This window comes from Protomyctophum bolini (genome assembly GCF_963924005.1).
Source record: "Protomyctophum bolini genome assembly, chromosome: 24".
Lineage (NCBI taxonomy): Eukaryota > Metazoa > Chordata > Actinopteri > Myctophiformes > Myctophidae > Protomyctophum > Protomyctophum bolini.
Window position 1 is genome coordinate 27,731,769 of NC_137885.1, and position 18,793 is coordinate 27,750,561.

General features: G+C 43.1%; 1 protein-coding gene across 1 annotated transcript in view; it reads left to right on the forward strand.

Moving 5' to 3' along the window:
* The window catches only part of LOC308311848 (tensin-1-like), a gene marked incomplete at its 3' end in the record, with an annotated part of 156,067 nt that overhangs the window by 136,618 nt on the left and 656 nt on the right, over positions 1-18,793 (forward strand). The window contains exons 9-17 of the mRNA XM_080758623.1: positions 756-878; positions 3,090-3,154; positions 6,608-6,691; positions 11,262-11,374; positions 11,841-11,901; positions 12,754-12,829; positions 14,713-14,842; positions 15,746-15,811; positions 17,783-17,890. Coding sequence (XP_080614749.1) covers positions 756-878; positions 3,090-3,154; positions 6,608-6,691; positions 11,262-11,374; positions 11,841-11,901; positions 12,754-12,829; positions 14,713-14,842; positions 15,746-15,811; positions 17,783-17,890 — 826 coding nt within the window. The remainder of the gene's footprint in view (positions 1-755; positions 879-3,089; positions 3,155-6,607; positions 6,692-11,261; positions 11,375-11,840; positions 11,902-12,753; positions 12,830-14,712; positions 14,843-15,745; positions 15,812-17,782; positions 17,891-18,793) is intronic.

Below are 18,793 nucleotides of genomic sequence, written 5' to 3' on the forward strand. Positions count from 1 at the left end.
AGGTTTATTTATTTAGCATGTAATACAAAAAATAGACAATAACATATCAAAGAACAAAAATACAATGCAAGGACAGGGAAGAAGCCAGCTGGCTTATTTGGAATCCTTTCCTGAAGGAAGAGGTCATTGGTTTAAACAGATTAAAAGTTCATAAAGAACAGTACATAAGTCTACAAGTTGACAAAGGGGGGGCAGCTGTGCAGTAAAGAAATAAAAACACAGACTGCTCAAAAAACAGAAATAAACAATTCAACAACAAACACACAAAATAATATATAACGCATCAAGGTAAGACATGTAGTCTACAGAGAGGAAGAAATAAGATATTTCTTTAGATGTTTTTTGAATAATGGCAAGGATAATGAGGATTTAAGTGAAGCATCTATAGGGAGTTCCATAGATGAGGAAATGTGTGTATGGAGGTACAATGTTCTGTGATCATTTCTGATGGAAGGCGGGACTTTTCAGAGTAAAATCTGCCTCATCTGCTTGGCACTCGAGCGCCTTTATTATGAAAGGCTCTGAACTGCAGATTGTGCAAGTGCATTAACGGTGTGGAAAGCAGCTATCATCCTTCGCATGATACTTAAACGTGGTGTCATTTTGAGCTTGGCGTGATGCTGTGAGACTATGAGAGCAAAGCTGTCTCCAAACTCCATGGCCATCGATCGTCTTGGATTAGTGTAGCTTGATTTTCAGGACGGTGAGATTTTGTTTTTTTTTGCTTTTTAATCCATGACGAATCCCTGTTTCAGGTCCTGGAGTTTGGCTGGCCGGACCACCATGCACCAGCGCTGGATAAGATCTGCAGCATGTGTAAGGCAGTGGACACCTGGCTCAACGCTGACGCTCGCCATGTGGTGGTGCTCAGCAACAAGGTAGGATTTAAGCACCGTTCAGTGTTCACCACATAGGCTTTACAGTACATACACACAGTGGCCATCGTTCTCTTCTGAAGCCCTGTAGACTAGAGACAACTATTCCACAATCTCCGAATGCTGTATAGAGTCTGGAACTGCGAGCGTGCGTGCGTTTGTGCGTGCGTGCGTTCGTGCGTGCGTGCGTGCACACGCATGTTATGATGAGTCTGGTATAGCCTGGCCCAGCCTGTGTGAATTCTGGTCCAGAGGGGGCGGGTGCCGGCCAAAACAGGCGGCGGATCCTACAAACGCAAGGAAGCTCTGAGAAGGAAGTGAAGTGGTCACGTGACTGGGCTGCGCCATGACACTTTCATGGACACTTTCATGGGATCCAAACTATACCCGGATGTTTGGCAGAATGCACTGGAGTCAATGAGAGCTCAGTGACCAGCTCATGAACACTGGAGTCAATGAGAGCTCAGTGACCAGCTCATGAACACTGGAGTCAATGAGAGCTCAGTGACCAGCTCATGAACACTGGAGTCAATGAGAGCTCAGTGACCAGCTCATGAACACTGGAGTCAATGAGAGCTCTGTGACCAGCTCATGAACACTGGAGTCAATGAGAGCTCTGTGACCAGCTCATGAACACTGGAGTCAATGAGAGCTCAGTGACCAGCTCATGAACACTGGAGTCAATGAGAGCTCAGTGACCAGCTCATGAACACTGGAGTCAATGAGAGCTCAGTGACCAGCTCATGAACACTGGAGTCAATGAGAGCTCAGTGACCAGCTCATGAACACTGGAGTCAATGAGAGCTCAGTGACCAGCTCATGAACACTGGAGTCAATGAGAGCTCAGTGACCAGCTCATGAACACTGGAGTCAATGAGAGCTCAGTGACCAGCTCATGAACAAACATTATTTGTGAACAATTGAGACCTTTTGTAAAGTAATCACTTCTGGAAAATAACAGAAGACATGTAACACATTATTGTCTGCTGTGTTGTTATTCGATGTGTACACTGTGTAATTTTTATAGAGGTATGGTATCTCTATTAAAAATAGAGATACCATAAAGTACAAAGTACATTTCTGAACGCACCAAGTATCGCGAGACTTCCCACCGTTTCCTGTCTGGCAGCCAAATATCGCGATACTTCGGAGCCAGAAACGATACCTGCTGCTGTTTAGATCCTCAGATAAAATTATATACTGTGCACTCTGTGCACATCGAAAAGTAAGTGATGGGAAAACAACCTGTGATACTGTATGTCTTCTGTTATTTTCCAGAAGTGATTACTTTTCAAAAGGTCTCAATTGTTCATGAATAATGTTTGTTATGAGCTGGTCCAGCCGGCTCCATTCACTGCCATGTATTCATTGTACTTCCTGTGTGAGTCTGGCTCCCATGAAAGTGTCCATGAAAGTGTCATGGCGCAGCCCGGTCACGTGACCACTTCCCTTCCTTCCCAGAGCTTCCTTGAGCGAACGCAGACACGTGCACTATAGTGTCATGGTTTTGCGTGGGGAATACACAGATGGCCAGAGCCGGATTTACCTTGCTGAGGGCCCCCCCCCCCCCCCCCCCCCCGGGCTGGAGCAAATGTTAGGGCCCTCCTTGGGGTCCCGCGAAAACATTTGGGCTATTTTGTTTTCATTTTGGGGTACCCAGGCCCCTAAAAAGAGAGGCAGGCACACAGTTCACTTGAATTGCATTTCAATACTTTCAATACTTATTTTATAATAAAAAGAAATAAATAATGTATATATTATTATTTATACCGATTCTTTCCCTACACTAAATGCTATTTCTGATGGTTAATTATTCGGCACATTCGCGGTGTGTAGTAATCTCTATTCGGAGAGTGCACTTAATGTAACCAAATGGACTCATTATAGGGTTAATTTGGTTACATTAGCTACATTAGATTTCAGACCTGACATTAAGACGTTACAGTACATTAGTTATAGTATAAGACTAATAAGATAAGAGCATTTAGTTTAGAAGTAATGTAAATGGCACTGTATGTACCTTACTTCTAATGTTTTCTTAACTCCATTTCCTGGAGAGGATGCTAACGGATTCAAACTGGGTTGCCCAGACATCTTTATAATACTAACATTAATAATAGATTTTGTTTGCTTAACAAGCTTTTGCAAAGTGCAATGAATAATTCCCCCACTGCCCATTCTCTCTCTCTCTCGCTCTCTCTTTCTCTCACGCAGGGCAACCGAGGTCGAACAGGGGTGGTGGTGGCTGCTTACATGCACTACAGTAACATCTCCGCCAGGTACAAGCCATTTATTTTATTTTGTTGTTGGAAAGTGATTTCCCGGTGAAGAGAAAAACATTTTAATCAAGATTAGATGGGTAGGTACCCTCACAAAAAACATGCAGTAATCCTGGTCACTAAAACTGCCTCCCCCTGGCCAGCCGGGGCGCCTGATGGAGGGGAAAGGAACTGGTTGGAATAACGTGTTCCTTCCACGCGCTACGTCCAACCAGGGAAACTCCCCCCTGTCAGGTGTAAAGGAGCAACTTGGACACTCAGGCATGAAGGAAGCATGAGTTCAAGTCCGTTGCTCTCCCCTTGTCCCCCATATATGGGGACTAGGTTGGTGGAGGGTGTGTAGAGCCCAGGATCACATTAGATGATTGACACAGGGGTGAAAAATGGGTTACAAAATCGTGGGATAAAAAAAAAAAAAAAAAGATTAGATGCCCAGAGATTTGATTAGGATTGATGCGTCCACGAATCGCCCCGTTTTCAACATCAAAGATGCCTCCATTCAGACCCAGTCAGTCCTTCTTGGACTTGAACAAAACAAAATGATTTCACAATGTTTGTATTGCAGCTTTTCCATTATCAACAGAGTTGTTTTACGTGCTTCATAGAGCGCTGCCAAATCTTACCGAAGAAAATAGAAAAAGGAAAAAGAAGAAATGTTTTTCTCTCTTATGAGCAAAGTGAGCACACGTGATTATTTTCCCAAGTATAAGGAATGCCTTTCTCTATCCGAAAACCTAAACAAAGGGGGCTTAGGCTATGAATATTCAGTTTCATTCAGGGAACATGTCTGAATATTTACACTGTTATGAATGTTAACGTGCATGCTGTGATCTGCCTCGATGCGTTACACTCTCGCTCTGATGTGCTTGCGAAGGGATTCGCTGAAACAACGGAGCACAGGGTTTTTTTTTAATGCTTGATGCTGGAGAAACAGAACGGCTAATCGGTTCAGATCTCTCCGCCGGACATGTGGCTCCAGGACTTAATCCATTTAGGCCTGACGTCGAAATTAAAAAAAAATCTTCTAAAATTCGGACAGTTTTCTGACATGTTTCTGTATTAGTGGTGCTCAATTTTTCAAAAAATAGCAGACCTACAAGCTCGTAGCGCGCCACTCGGTGGCGCGCTATGAGCTTGTAGATCTGCTATTTTTCAATAGCTAAATTATTGTTTAAAAACACGCCCGCCCAAAATGGGTTGATTGGGGGAGAGAAAAATGAAAAACACACACAATCTCGTCTGGGGTCTGCTGCGGCCAAATTCGTTAAACATTCCCAATGTAGGGGTCCTTGACATGAAACTGTTTGAGAACCTTCAATGGAACCAGATGTTAATAGGTGGGGGGGGGTGAGGACACTATGAAAACATACAAGCCTTCTGTAATTGATGTGAAGCTAAAGCCAGCAAAGCATAAACTAAACAGGCCTAAATCCAACGGGGTTTTTCAAGGCTGCTGTTTCACAAGAACAAAACACCAATACCAGCACTGGAAGAGATATACTTGCATCCGCACGTATACACAGTGTAGAAATACTCCTGTATTCAACATTTTACCATGTCATTAATATACCTTAGAGGTGTTGTGTGGAAACAATAAAAAGCCCCCCCCCCAATTCTGTGTTTCCTAGAAAAATCATTAACAAAAAAAAATCATTAACATGGTGAATCACATCTTGATGATGTCGTCAAGATGTGATTCACCATGTTAATTTTTCTTTTTCATTTCAACCTTTATTTAGCTCTCAGAGAACACACTGAGGGCTGGGACCCTCTTTTTCAGTGGTGCCGAGATTACAACAATGTACAGTGGGGGGGACGGGGGGGGGGGACGACAAAACATAACATAAAACAAGAAAACAACAAGAAAACAAAACATAGATAAATTACTGGTAATAATAAGGGAACATTACATAGTGCTCAACTCAATTAAAACAGGTACAGTTGATAGTTACCAGCGTTGATATATCAAATGGAAAGCGATATAGAGAAGGAAGAGAGCTGTACTTTAGTGAAGTCTGTAAGGTGTTCCAAGTGTGTGGGGCAGCGCACTTGAAGGCAGATTTTCCAGATGTAGTGGAGGCATGTATGGTCTCAAGCATCAAATAATCTTGAGAGCGTGTATGATAAGAAATGGTTTTCCATTGTAAAAGAGAATTTAAATACCTCCAGTTCTAGGAAACACAGAATAGGGGGGACCTTTTTATTATTTCCACACAACAGCTCTAAGGTATATTTATGACATAGTAAAATGTTGAAAATGAGTGGAATGCCCCTTTAAGTAAAAGTGTAAAGGTATTGGGATCAAAAATACACTCAGAGCACCAAAAGTAGAAGGGGGGAGGGGGGAGGGGGGAGGGGAAGCCACCTAACTCCATATTTCTTTAGGTTTTTGATTATTATTTTGTTCCAGAAATCAGTGCTATTGAACCCCCTTTACAGCTGTGTGTTGTTTTGACAAATATTGAACCAATGAAAAGTAGTAAAAAGCACTTGGGACAACACCTGGGTAGACGTTTTTCGAGTGCTAGGTACGTAGAATAAGACAAATGAATCCCCAGTGGTTCTCGATCAGCACCAGTCCTCGCCAGTCGACTGGTATTTGTCAGAGCCCCGACAAATATCTGTAAAACACCAAAATGTCCCGGTTTCCATCGTCCTTTTATAAATGCACTGTAATACATGTTGATACCACTATTATTATTATTATTACCAGTAAGACGCCTGGGGGGCGAGAAGCGACCTCTCCCTAAAGGGCTACACGTGCACTGGCCATATATGGAGCGTATCTCGAGTGTACAGGGTGTGATGAGGTCAGATCAATACATGGAATGTCAGAACAGGTCAGCTCCATATATGGAGATCTAAGGGTGCGCAGCAGGGGCAGTGTATTGAATATACAGGGTTTGATGAGGGCCCAGGTAGGGCCAGCTGGCCTTAACCCATTCTGACCTGAGATCAGATTCTAAAAAATGTCTTCTATACATCAGGACAGTTTTCTGAAAAAGCTATGTTTCTGTGTCAGTCGTTCTTCGGGTTTTTCAAAAATAGAAGACCTACAAGCTTGTAGATCTGCTATTTTTCAATAGATAAAGTTTAAAATACCCAAAGGGGTTCACGCCCCAAAATGTGTTAACCCATTCTGAACGGGAACCCATTTTGGTATTAGCATCATGTTACAGTATGCTTTAGCTATTGAAAAATAGCAGATCTACAAGCTCGTAGCGCGCCACCGAGTGGCGCGCTACGAGCTTGTAGGTCTGCTATTTTTGAAAAATCGAAGAACTACTGACATTTTTAGAATCTGATCACAGGTCAGAATGGGTTAATCAGACCAGTGTGTGTCCATTGGAAACCTCGTATGAATCTGCTCTCAGGTCAGAATGTGTTAATTTATCCAGAACTATACAATGCATGACGTGACACTAAACACTGCCTTGTTGTTGGTCTTTTCAGCGCTGACCAGGCATTGGACCGGTTCGCCATGAAGCGTTTCTACGAGGACAAAGCACTTCCTTTTGGCCAGCCGTCCCAGAAAAGGTCAGTTTTTTTTTTATATATATATATTTTTTATCCCACGATTTTGTAACCCATTTTTTCACCCCTGTGTCAATCATCTAATGTGATCCTGGGCTCTACACACCCTCCGCCAACCTGGGGAGAGCAACGGACTTGAACTCATGCTTCCTTCATGCCTGAGTGTCCAAGTTGCTCCTTTACACCTGACAGGGGGGGAGTTTCCCTGGTTGGACGGATTACTGCATGTTTTTGTGAGGGTACCTACCTACCCACAAAGGTCAGTTGTTATCTCACTTCCTGTTCGGCAGTGGTGGGGGAAAAAGTACTCGACGGTACTCAAGTATACTCAACAAGTTACAAGTATAGAAATCCAGAATTCAAAATGTGTGAGTGAAAGTACAAGTATTGGCATCAAATTGTACGTAAAAGTACTCATTGTGCAAGAATGCATCATTTCACGTTTGAAAATATATAAAAAAATCGTTTGAAAATGGCAGATCTATACAACCTTGCAATGGTCATTTTACGATCTCAAGAGTTAAAGATCTAATAAGGTAGTAATGTGTCGCATAGCAACGCATTGTGAGCTTGTAGATCAGCTATTTTCAAATGTCCAAAATGTATACAGTACAGTACTGTAGGTCAGTATAGGTCCCTTCCCTTTTCCCTCTACACCATGTATCTTCACAAGAGATTGCCGATCTGCAAGCTCACAGCGCCACGTGTAGCTGCCCATTGTGAGCTTGTAGAGATGATTTCTTTACATGTTGTATGTTGAATAGGCACGATAGGGTTCATGTTTCTAAAAAAAAAAGTAGTACTGTATATGCTTCAGGTCAATAGTTTTTTCTTTCAATCATTGTTTCATAAGTCGTTTCAAACGGTCCAACACTTATCTCGCAGCGAAACGTTTTCATTCAACATTTCCTATGGTTGCTTTCCAACTAATTCTTTGTCAGACTCTCACATCATGAAAATAGTAGTAAAAACAATGCTAATGACTTAGCTGGCATCCGGCCCATCCACATTGGTTCTGAAAACGCTCTAACTATCCTTTCCTTCTCCACTTACTCTTTCCAGTCCAGTTTATTTTTGGAATTTTGTCTCGCAGAGGAAATTCTTTAGGTTTTTTTGTTGTTGTTTTTGTTTTGTTCGGTTTTATCTCCAATTGAAGCTTAATTGAGATAATTGTGGAGAAAAATGTCTTGGAACAGATAGAGTGAGAGAGACATGCATCTTTTCCTTCAGAGGGATTCCTCGGGTGTCTCTTGGGTATTTGATGGTACAGTAGTTCAGTGTTTCCCAGACAGTCGGTCGGGACCCATTTTTACGGGACTCAAGCAAATGTACTGTAACCCTAGTAAGGTATATACAGGGGGATTGTTCCTTTAACTGTGTTGGCGGGCTGAGTCTGGGACGAGGAGTATTATGGGATATCTTGTGTTGACTTGCTGTTCTGTTGTGCAGGGAAGCGGTCGCATTATTAAGAGGAAGAGAGATTTTACGTTGTTGTTCACTACGAATTAAATCCAAACACATTGGACATACAAACGCGGGTTATGTTTGGAATTGTAAACAGCTGAAATCAATAATATATCAGTATTCTGATATTAACCTGAGGGCCGCATTAAGTGAAGGTGGGGGCCGTACTGTATGTGGCCCCCGGGCCGCCAGTTGCCCATGCATGATCTAGAATATTGGAGTGGAGAGGATAGACTTTTGAACCTGCCAGTTACGTACAAAAGAACACAGCAAATGTCAGACTTTGAAAGTATAGCTCACTCAGTCTCAAGAGGGCGACAAAGACCCACTGACACCTGCAGGGAATTAAACTGTCCAGCATCCCCCTCCTGTAAGCCAGCGGTTCTGAACTCTGACCCTGTGTGGCCCCTTCTCCACCTGGGTTGAATCTGCACGGTTCTTAGTCCATGAGCCAGAGCTCTAAGATTCGAACGTTGAGTGTGCAAAACCATACCTATATTGAAGTGTTTATAGGGTCAATACAAGTAATTTAATACCGGTATATGACAACCCTACCACAGTATAGTAGCTTTTTCATATTTTCAATGTTTTGCATATTATTTACATGTAATTTGTGATCAGGTCGAAAATCTTAAAACGTGAATAACTCTTGATCTAAAAATCATTCCGTCCAATTCTAAGCAAAGATTACCAGTTGCAGGAGGCAGGGACATGTCAACGAGTATACGCCTGTACTGTTACAGTATATAACAGCACGGTAAAAGGACCTGTTGAGTTCTAGTGTGCTCTGGTTGTTAACCCATTCTGAACGGGAACCCATGTTGGGGTTAGCATCACGTTATGCTTTAGCTATTGAAAAATAGCAGATCTACAAGCTCATAGCGCGCCACCGAGTGGCGCGCTACGAGCTTGTAGGTCTGCTATTTTTGAAAAAATCGAAGAACGACTGACATTTTTTTAGAATCTGATCTCAGGTCAGAATGAGTTAATCAGACCAGTGTGTTGTCCAGTGGAAACCTCGTATGAATCTGATCTCAGGTCAGAATGGGTTAATGATGATCAGGATGATGATACTAAGTGTAGACCTCGGCTACGGGGTCGGCCTGTGTATCCCCCCCTCCTCCTCCTCGGCCCCCCCTGGCCCTGCTGTCAGTGGACAGATGGTTTGTCCTGAACTGGAATTCAATTAGACCCATGCAGCCACCGCAAAGCCATGGGAACACAGCTGGGTTGAAGAAGAGGCTGTGAAGAAAGGGCTGCGTGCATGTGTGCGTGCATGTGTGCGTGCGTGCATGTGTGCGTGCGTGCGTGCGTGCGTGGTTTCATTTTGAAATTATGTAATGGAGATAAGAGGTTTTTTTCTGACAGCCTGACGGCAACAATTATGGTCTCTTTTAGCTTTGGCGTGTTGTCGCCATGGAGACGAGGCTCCAGATCCACGTCCTCCCCCGCCACGTTAATGTCACACATGCCCAGACCATAATACTCTCAGACTCCAGAGGGGTAGAGATAAATATATCTGAAGCAGGAGTACAGTATAGGGGCAGAGGGCAATGCTATAGAACTGCCAGAGAATGGCTGGGCTGCAACACGTTGGGAGGTTATACCGAGTCTAAGGGCTGATTCATACTCCTATTTTAGAGCCGAATAAAAGTCGGTTCGGCGCTGTAGAGCCTACAATGTGACGTCATTTGAGGTTCGGGGGGGGGGGGGGGGGGGTACCGTCCTAAAGTCTTCTCTTCGGTGCTACTGAAATTTCCTGACGAGCCGAAATCATTTCGGCACTGCAGCGCCGAAACAGCGGTAAAATAGGAGTATGAATCGGCCCTAAGGGTCTCATGAACCATATCTAGACCAGTACTGGTTCCCAAACAATGGGTAGCGGTACCCATGTGTGGGTCGCAAAACCCAGTATATGTATAGGCCTATAACCTTTTTGTACCAACAACGTTCAATATTTTACTCTATTATTAATATTTTAAAAATACATTAATAAAACATCCAACATTTTGAGGAAAAATAAGAAGAGGGAAAAAAACACTTTTCAAAACAATTTCAGCTAGAACAATCCATAAATGTAGAAAAAGAACAATATTGATTGAAAATAATAGATCTACAAGCTCACATCACAGACCATACAAGCTCTAAATAGTATTCACTAGTGGGTTAAAGTGGTTAATAATTCATTATGTATTTTTGTACATTTGGGTGCTGGCAGACAACAAATGTATATCCTTTTTGGTCTCAGCTGGAAGTGTTTGGGAACCACTTCTAGACCTTAAACAACGCTTTGTGTTTCAAAATAGTGACCCAGGTTATTTTTGACATTTGATTTATTGTACCCGTGATCTGTATCCCGAACCACTTGTTGTAGACAGTTTCTTTCAAGCTTGCGCATCCACTATTGTTTGTGTTCAAGAAATGCCTTGTATTGTGAATACTTGTAAATGTATGTGAAGTTGTTTGTGTGTATGAGCTTATCATTTATATATCCTGTGAAAGTATGTAACAGCTGAGGTTGTGAAAAAAGAAAAAAAAATCAGTTGTAAGAAAAATGTATACCTGTAATTCTGTGAACTTGCCTAAACTGTAGTCTAGGAAAATTGGCCTCAGATCCTGTGCAGCAGGGGCGTGGCCCAGTGCGTTGCGTTTCAAATGAAATGCGAATCAAAAGACAGGGGCGGGTTCCACATGGAGTGGGCGCTACATCTAAATTAGACGGAAGGGAAACAATTGCTCCTTGAGCGGTGGTGGCCTACTACAATTCAATTTGGAATTGGATTCCCTTCGGACTATTTTCATGGTATGCACAGTGCTTCAGACCGGAAAGGGGAGTGTCCGCTCAGATTCTGAGCGCAACGTACTTCCCTCACAGGGATACGTTCCTTTTTCCCCAGAAGTTCCTTTTTTCTCGCCCGCCTAGTGGCGAAAAATAAAACTTCTGGGAACTCAGATTACCTAAACTGAAATAAAAAAAGAAAGTCCTTGTAAAATGTGAATGCAAATAAAGATGTTAAGTGTGTGTGTGTGTGTGTGTGTGTGTGTGTGTGTGTGTGTGTGTGTGCGCGCGTGTGTGTGTGTGTGTGTGTGCGTGTGCGTGTGTGTGCAGATACGTGCGCTACTTCAACGGCCTGCTGTCTGGACAGATAAAGATCAACAACAAGCCTCTCTTCCTGCACCACGTCATCATGCACGGCATCCCCAACTTTGAGTCCAAAGGAGGTGAGGAGAGCAAAATAGCAGATCTACAAGCTCATAGCGCGCCACCGAGTGGCGCGCTGCGAGCTTGTAGGTCTGCTATTTTTTGAAAAATCGAAGAACGACTGACATTTTTTAGAATCTGATGTCAAGTCAGAATGGGTTAATCAGACCAGTGTGTGTATCCAGTGGAAACCTCATATATGAATCTGATCTCAGGTCAGAATGGGTTATAACACCAAAAGGGGTTCCACGTCCAGAATGGCTTAAATTAACCCGTTTAGGCCTGACGTCGAAAAAGAAAAAAAAGTCTTCTGAACGAATTATATATTCAAAGATTTTTGCCACATTTTTCACGATTTTTCAAAAAAATAGCAGACCTACAAGCTCGTAGCGCGCCACTCGGTGGCGCGCTACGAGCTTGTAGATCGGAGAGAGAGAGGGGAATTGCACCACTCAGTTCACACGGGTGTGATTTTTTTTGTTGCAGGCTGCCGTCCGTTTCTTAAGATCTACCAGGCGATGCAGCCGGTCTACACGTCAGGAATATAGTAAGTTATTATTAATATTATTATTATTATTACACGTCAGGAATATAGTATGGACCACGTCTGTTTTTCATCAATTCATTGTGATGTTTGTGCACACTTTACTGTCAGGTTCTTTTGTTACGTTCCATACACATATATATATACCTTGTGCAAACACATTGGCCCAATTCCAATACCCAAAACCGCGGCCACTCGCTCACTCACACTCGGTCACTCCAGCATGGTGGTGTTACGGTGATTTTGGTGACCCGCTGAAATATGTGACCATCATGTATAGACAATAATAATAACATCACATAATAATGTCAGTGTCCGAATGTAAATCATTTGCAGTTTGTTTATTAGCAGAGTTGAACCTGAAGCAGTATTCAGGCCATGTATTTAAAGACCTAAGTTGTGTGAAGTGACGGTCACATATTTTGGCACGTCACCAATTTCACCATAACACCGCCATGCTGGAGTGACCGAGTGTGAGTGAGCGAGTAGCCGAGATTTGGGGTATTGGGATTTGGCTATAGTGAACATTGTGGCCTCCCCCCCCCCCCCCCTTCCCCCTCCCTCCCCCCCTTTTCCCCCTCACTGTATATGTTTCTTTTCCCTTTTTGCTTCCTTTAGGATGAATTCCTGTTCTGTTCTTTAACTATATAGAAGTGTCTGTTTGTACGTCTCTAAATGTTTTTGATGAATTGAACATGGTGGAACCCTGTTGTAAACAAGTGTAATGCTTAATTGGGGTCGTCCACTCACAAGTTAACACAGTCTTTGTATTGAGTTTGTGCTTGAAATGTAGGCTACTGTAATTCTGCAAACTGTTTATAAATATTTCAATCAATCAATCAATCTGTCCCCCAGCAACGTGCAAGGAGACAGCCATACCAGCATCTGCATCACCATCGAACCGGGTCTGCTGCTCAAGGGGGACATCTTGGTGAGTCCAACCTTTGGTGCCAACCTTTGGCGCCAACCTTTGGCGCCAACCTTTGGCGTGTACTGTATGCCAGTGTTGTTTTCGTCGACTAAAACTAAGACGAAAAATGTTCTACTTATGACTACCTATTTCCACTGACGAAAACGAATGGAAACTAAATGAAAACTATGCTACGGTGACTAAAACTAAGACTAAATATACTGACAATTTCGTCGACAAATAAAAACTAGACTAAAATGTTAGGAAGGGACTAGTGGACAAGAGATCCAGTATAAGTCATTTTACACTTGGTTGCATGCTGAAAATAGCTGATCTAATGCGACACGTTGTGAGCTTGTAGATCGGCTATTTTCTAGTTGGTTACTGGCTGTAACAACCAACTACTGGCTGTTAAGGGCTTGATTTAACTCAACACCTTTAGTTTACTTTGTACAGTAGATTTAGGTTATTATTACAAAACCATACATATTAACCACTTCAGCCCTATACATACATTTTAGCCATTTGAAAATAGCCGATCTTGCATAATGAGTACTTTCTAATTTGGTACTTTGAAGTACACTTTGAAGACAATACTGTTGTACTTTCACTCAAGCATATTTTTTACTTGTAACGGAGTAGTTCTACTGTTCTACATTGCAGTATTTTACTCAAATAAAACAGTTGAGTACTTTTTTTCCCATGCACCACTGGTTATATTCCCAAGCCAAGCCCAAGTCGTCCTCATAGCCGTGATTCGCTGAGACGCGATGGCATGCAGGATATAGCCGTGATTCGCTGAGACGCTGAGACATGCAGGATCGCGGAGGGAGGGAGGGAGGGACTGGCTTTTGTTCCGTGCCGCTGCCATATCCCATTCCATCCCGCCACGGCGGGCCGGCGGCCTGCCAACTGGGACGACGGCGACGACGCTAGCACGCTTGTCAATGTGTGACAAGGCCGTCGGAGCGCTGGACGCAGAGCTCTCACTACTCTGTACTGATGATGGCGGCGGGCTCGGGGTCGAGTGAGCCTCATGAGCCTCGACGACGCAGCGCTGGCGGCCTCGTTGTCAAAGCCGTTCAAAAAGACATGCGTTTACTTTTTTTTTTGTTGCAACCATAGACTGTAATAAATATGGACAAAGCGTTCCCCGGGTCTAACATGGACGTAAAATGAAGCCTGTAATTCCTTGCACTGTAAGTCGCCATTATTCTAGATCCGTTTGGGCCCAGCTGGCCATTGGCTGGCCCAGACAACGAGGCGGGACTTCCCCCCCCTTACTCTTCGTTGGCTCCCGATCATATGCTGTAACGGTAGCCGCGCCCCTCAGAATATACGCGACTTCATGGTCATTTTTTTAATAAATGGGACCATAATTTTCCAAAAAGAATATTATGACATGAGAAATGAGACTTTAAACTAGTGACTGGAAGTAGAAAGTATTCATGACCATTGACCATGACCACGCATCGATCAACAACCAAACCACCCAATCACTTGATTGAACACTTGGGCGCCCTATTCTCCATCGACACGTTGTGAGCTTAATGTATAGCTTGGCTATTTGAACTATTCAAAAGATGTCTTTCAAAAACAGTAAAAATCACACCCGTCAGAAGTATAAGGTTGCACACAGGTGGTGAAAAACAACCATGCTTTATTTTCGTGCTCAGACCCAGCCAGCCAGCCAGCCATGCACACATATAGTGCTCTGCAGACCCAGCCAGCCACACACATAGCTCCGTAAGGGGAAAAAAAGGCAAAGACGTTTAGGGCTAAGGGGTAAGCCAGGGCTAAGGGGTATAGTAGCACTGGCGAAAATATAGGGCCCTTTTACTTTCTTTGTTCATTACATGTTGTTCATTCTCTCTCTCTCTCTCTCTCTCTCTCTCTCTCCCCAGTTGAAGTGTTACCACAAGAGGTTCAGGAGCCCCAACAGAGACGTGGTGTTCCGTGTGCAGTTCCACACGTGTGCCATCCATGACCTGGGAGTGGTGTTCGGAAAGAGTGAGCTGGACGAGACTTTCAGAGGTACTGCATGTAGCTCACTATGGTACTACAACACAGAGGTACTGTAGCTCACTATAGTACTACAACACACACACACAACTCCTGGTCATATTTTATACATGCCATGTGCATTGTTGTGCAAGTGTGCAAAGGACAGGACAATCTGCCATGCCCTACATGTGGCCGAAGGGCTCCCCCTACTGGTGGAAGATTACCAGCCAGTTACTGTGTACCATCTGCACTGCCGTTTTCTCAGCAGTCAGCATTTGGTTGACTAAGGTTTTTCAGACTAAATAAAACTAATAGGACTAAGACTAGGACTAAATATTTTCTGGCAAAAGTAACATTGCATTAAGATTGAGACTAAAAGACTAATAGATAGATAGATAGATAGATAGATAGATAGATAGATAGATAGATAGATGGATAGATGGATAGATAGATACACACTAAACCCAAGCGTTTAGGTTATAAACTGTTTTAAACACTTATTTGTAACACTTTTTAAACGTGTCACAGTGTTTACATTATGAACAGAAGAACATGTTTAATCGCCAGTAACACTTTTTAAACACATTTACAATCAAAGTCAGTCATACAGGTGTTTAGAATTTGAACGCTAGGTGTTCTCGTGAGGTGTTTGAGTGAACTCGTGTTCTACTGTATTTTATGGCGATTAATAAACATTTGGCATTTTATTATTACACACATGGTGTTTAGGTTTAAACGCGTCACATGTTCCAGGGATTTACAGTGAGATAGATAGATAGATGGATAGATAGATAGATAGATAGATAGATAGATAGATAGATAGATAGATAGATAGATAGATACAGTAGAGAGACAGAGAGATACTTTACAGATCATCGTATCTGTGTGTTATCTTTTGTACAGATGACAGATTTCCGTGTTATCTTTGTACAGATGAGAGATTTCCAGAGTACGGTAAAGTGGAGTTCGTCTTCTCCTTTGGACCAGAGAAGATCAAAGGTAAAGGTAATCAATGAGTCGAATTTCAGGGCTACACATTAAGCCTTTTTGATGCCTGCAGCCCCCCTCTGAGCCTGTCGCATTAAACTAGGCATGGAACGACCACGCGGCGCAAAGCCATTCCAACTGGTGATGATTATATCCCAATTTGAATCGTGATGCGAACAGCAGAGGGCACGTAAAAAAGAAAAGAGAAGAAATTATAGAAGATTTCTGTAAGAAAATCTAGATTTAGAAAAATTTAGAAAAAAAAATGTTTTCAGTCATTTGCTACTACTGTATTGAAATGAGCATAAGATAAGTAAAATTGAAGGAGAAAGAAAATACTGGATTTGTGTAAAGAGACATTTTTCTTTTCTCTGGAACGTTATGTTCAACCGTTTAGTCGAGTGAATCGTTACATGCCTACCTAGCACTTAACCCCTTAAGACCTGAAGGCCCATTCTAACAAATGCATTCTGAATCAGTGGTTCTCAAACTGTGTCAAGCCCAAGGACCCTCAAAATGATATACAGTCCCCTTAAACCCATTCTGACCGGGAACCCATTTTGGTGTTAGCATCATGTTATGCTTTAGCTGTTGAAAAATAGCAGACCTACAAGCTCATAGCGCGCCACCGAGTGGCGCGCTACGAGCTTGTAGGTCTGCTATTTTTGAAAAATCGAAGAACGACTGACATTTTTAGAATCTGATCTCAGGTCAGAATGGGTTAATCAGACCAGTGTGTGTCCCGTGGAAACCTCGTATGAATCTGATCTCGGGTCAGAATGGGTTAAGGGATACAGTCCCTCAAAATTATATACAGTCATTAAATGATGTACTGTATAAAGGACCCTCAAAATTATATACAGTCTAGTCTATTAGTGATATACAGTGATATATACAGTGATAATAGTGATATACAGTCGGCCACGGACCCAGTTCTGAAAATGCTTTGTGCCAGCAGCGACCCCCAGAATTTCACACTTTCAAGATTTTTCAAAAATGTTCAAATATAGCAATAGTGAGCTTGCCTTGTACTGTGTATCTGCTATGTTTGAGAACCACTGTTCCACTACTAAACCCACTGTTCTAAATACTAACTGAGTTTTCTGGAAAAAACATATGTTGCTTGTATATAACATATTATCTTTCCCTGTTTGTTTGAATAGCACCCATAACCCTATAAATCTAACCCTAAACTCAGTCTTAACTGGCCACGTAAATCCCCTAACCGGGCGGGCATGCAAGTCAGTTTCATGATGTTTTTCGATTCAGCGGTTCAGTAATGTCATTTCCGTGTTTTCCTAATCGCAGCGGAGAATACAAGCAGTCGGCTCCAGGCGAGCCTACTGGCTCGATTGTATTCGAGTGATCAGTGACCTACTGGTGATTATATCGGTTGATATCAGTGACCTCCTGGTGATTATATCGGTTGATATCATTGGAGAAGCGGGTGGTTTGATTGGGTTCATCTTGGACTGGTCAGATCAAAGGGAAAGCATGTTCTTCAGAAGGCTGAAATGAACCCGGCGTCCATGAGCATCTCGTAAAGGGGAACATTAATTGGCAAAATATCCGATCTCTACTGTACAAGCTCACAACAGGTTGCGTTGTGAGTGACCCGCTGTGACCTTGTACTGTTAGATCATCTATTGCTGTCAAAGACATTTGGTGTAACGAGGGGGGGGGGGGGGGGGGGGGGGCTAGTATAGATCCTGGGGGACCACGGTCAATGAAGTTAGTTGATTGATTGATTGATTGAATGAATGAATACTTTATTAGTCAGAAATGTGAACAGCACAGGGTACAACAACAACATCCTAGAGACTTGTTTCCATTGTAGCCTTCATTAGTAGGCTATCATCGGTAACACCTGTGAAGGATGTAGGGAAGTGTGTGGCCCAAGTTCTTTCCAATTAATGGCGTCGTGTATGCATGTAGTCCATTCATACACAGTACACACTACCCATCATGCATTGTGTTCCTCAGGCCTGGGCCACCTGGAGAACGGGCCCAGCGTGTCAGTGGACTACAATACCCAAGACCCCCTCATCCGCTGGGACTCCTATGAGAACTTCAACCAGCCCACTCTAGAGGGTAAGACGCACGCACGCACGCACGCACACACACACACACACACACACACACACACACACACACACACACACACACACACACACACACACACACAGGACGTGATGTATAGGTTGTCTCCACTCATTCTCAGCTGTTAATAGAGACCTTCCTTCACACACACACACTCGCGCTGCTGTCTGTCACGTGTCACAGGCCAGTGCTGTTGTCTGTCAGTCATTTTGCTGACCTGATGTCAACCCATATTGTCACAGATTGACAGGGAGGATGAACCCGGAACACATCGAACCGTGGGCTCAACCCCAGAAGCTCTCAGTGGGTACAGTATAGGGATATCTTTGAGTATATAGGGCCAACAGAACAGAACAAAAACTGTAATCTGAAATAACACTAGCACCTGAGGTTGGATTTGCTGGTGTGGCCTGTGGAGGTGGGTGCGGGGTGCGGGGTGCGGGCGGGGTGGGGTGCGGGGCGCGGGGGGCGAGGTGCGATGACGGATGTTCAGAAAAAATGGAAGTGACATACAGTACAGTACAGTACGTGCCAACGGTGTTGAAGAAATTTAGAGCGTTGTTGAGTTTCACTTTCTTGTTTTAGCTGAGAGGAAAAAAAAGTAATTTAGGGAGTTGTAGCAAACAATGATATGATGAGCAAACAATCATGACCCTGTTCATGATTGGGGAAGGTTGTCCATGCCTCTGCTTTTCATATCACCACACTAGGGTAGTGTGGTGGTGGGGTATGTTTTATCCCTGCTTCTGGTCACACTGAATTAAATACAAATAAGAGAAAATAGCAGATCTATAACAGCTGAAAATGTTGTATTATATTTGTCGTACAGTACAAGTTTCTATAGGGCTTAAATAGTAAAGAAAAAAGGCAACCCCCCATTTTTCTTTCTTTCTT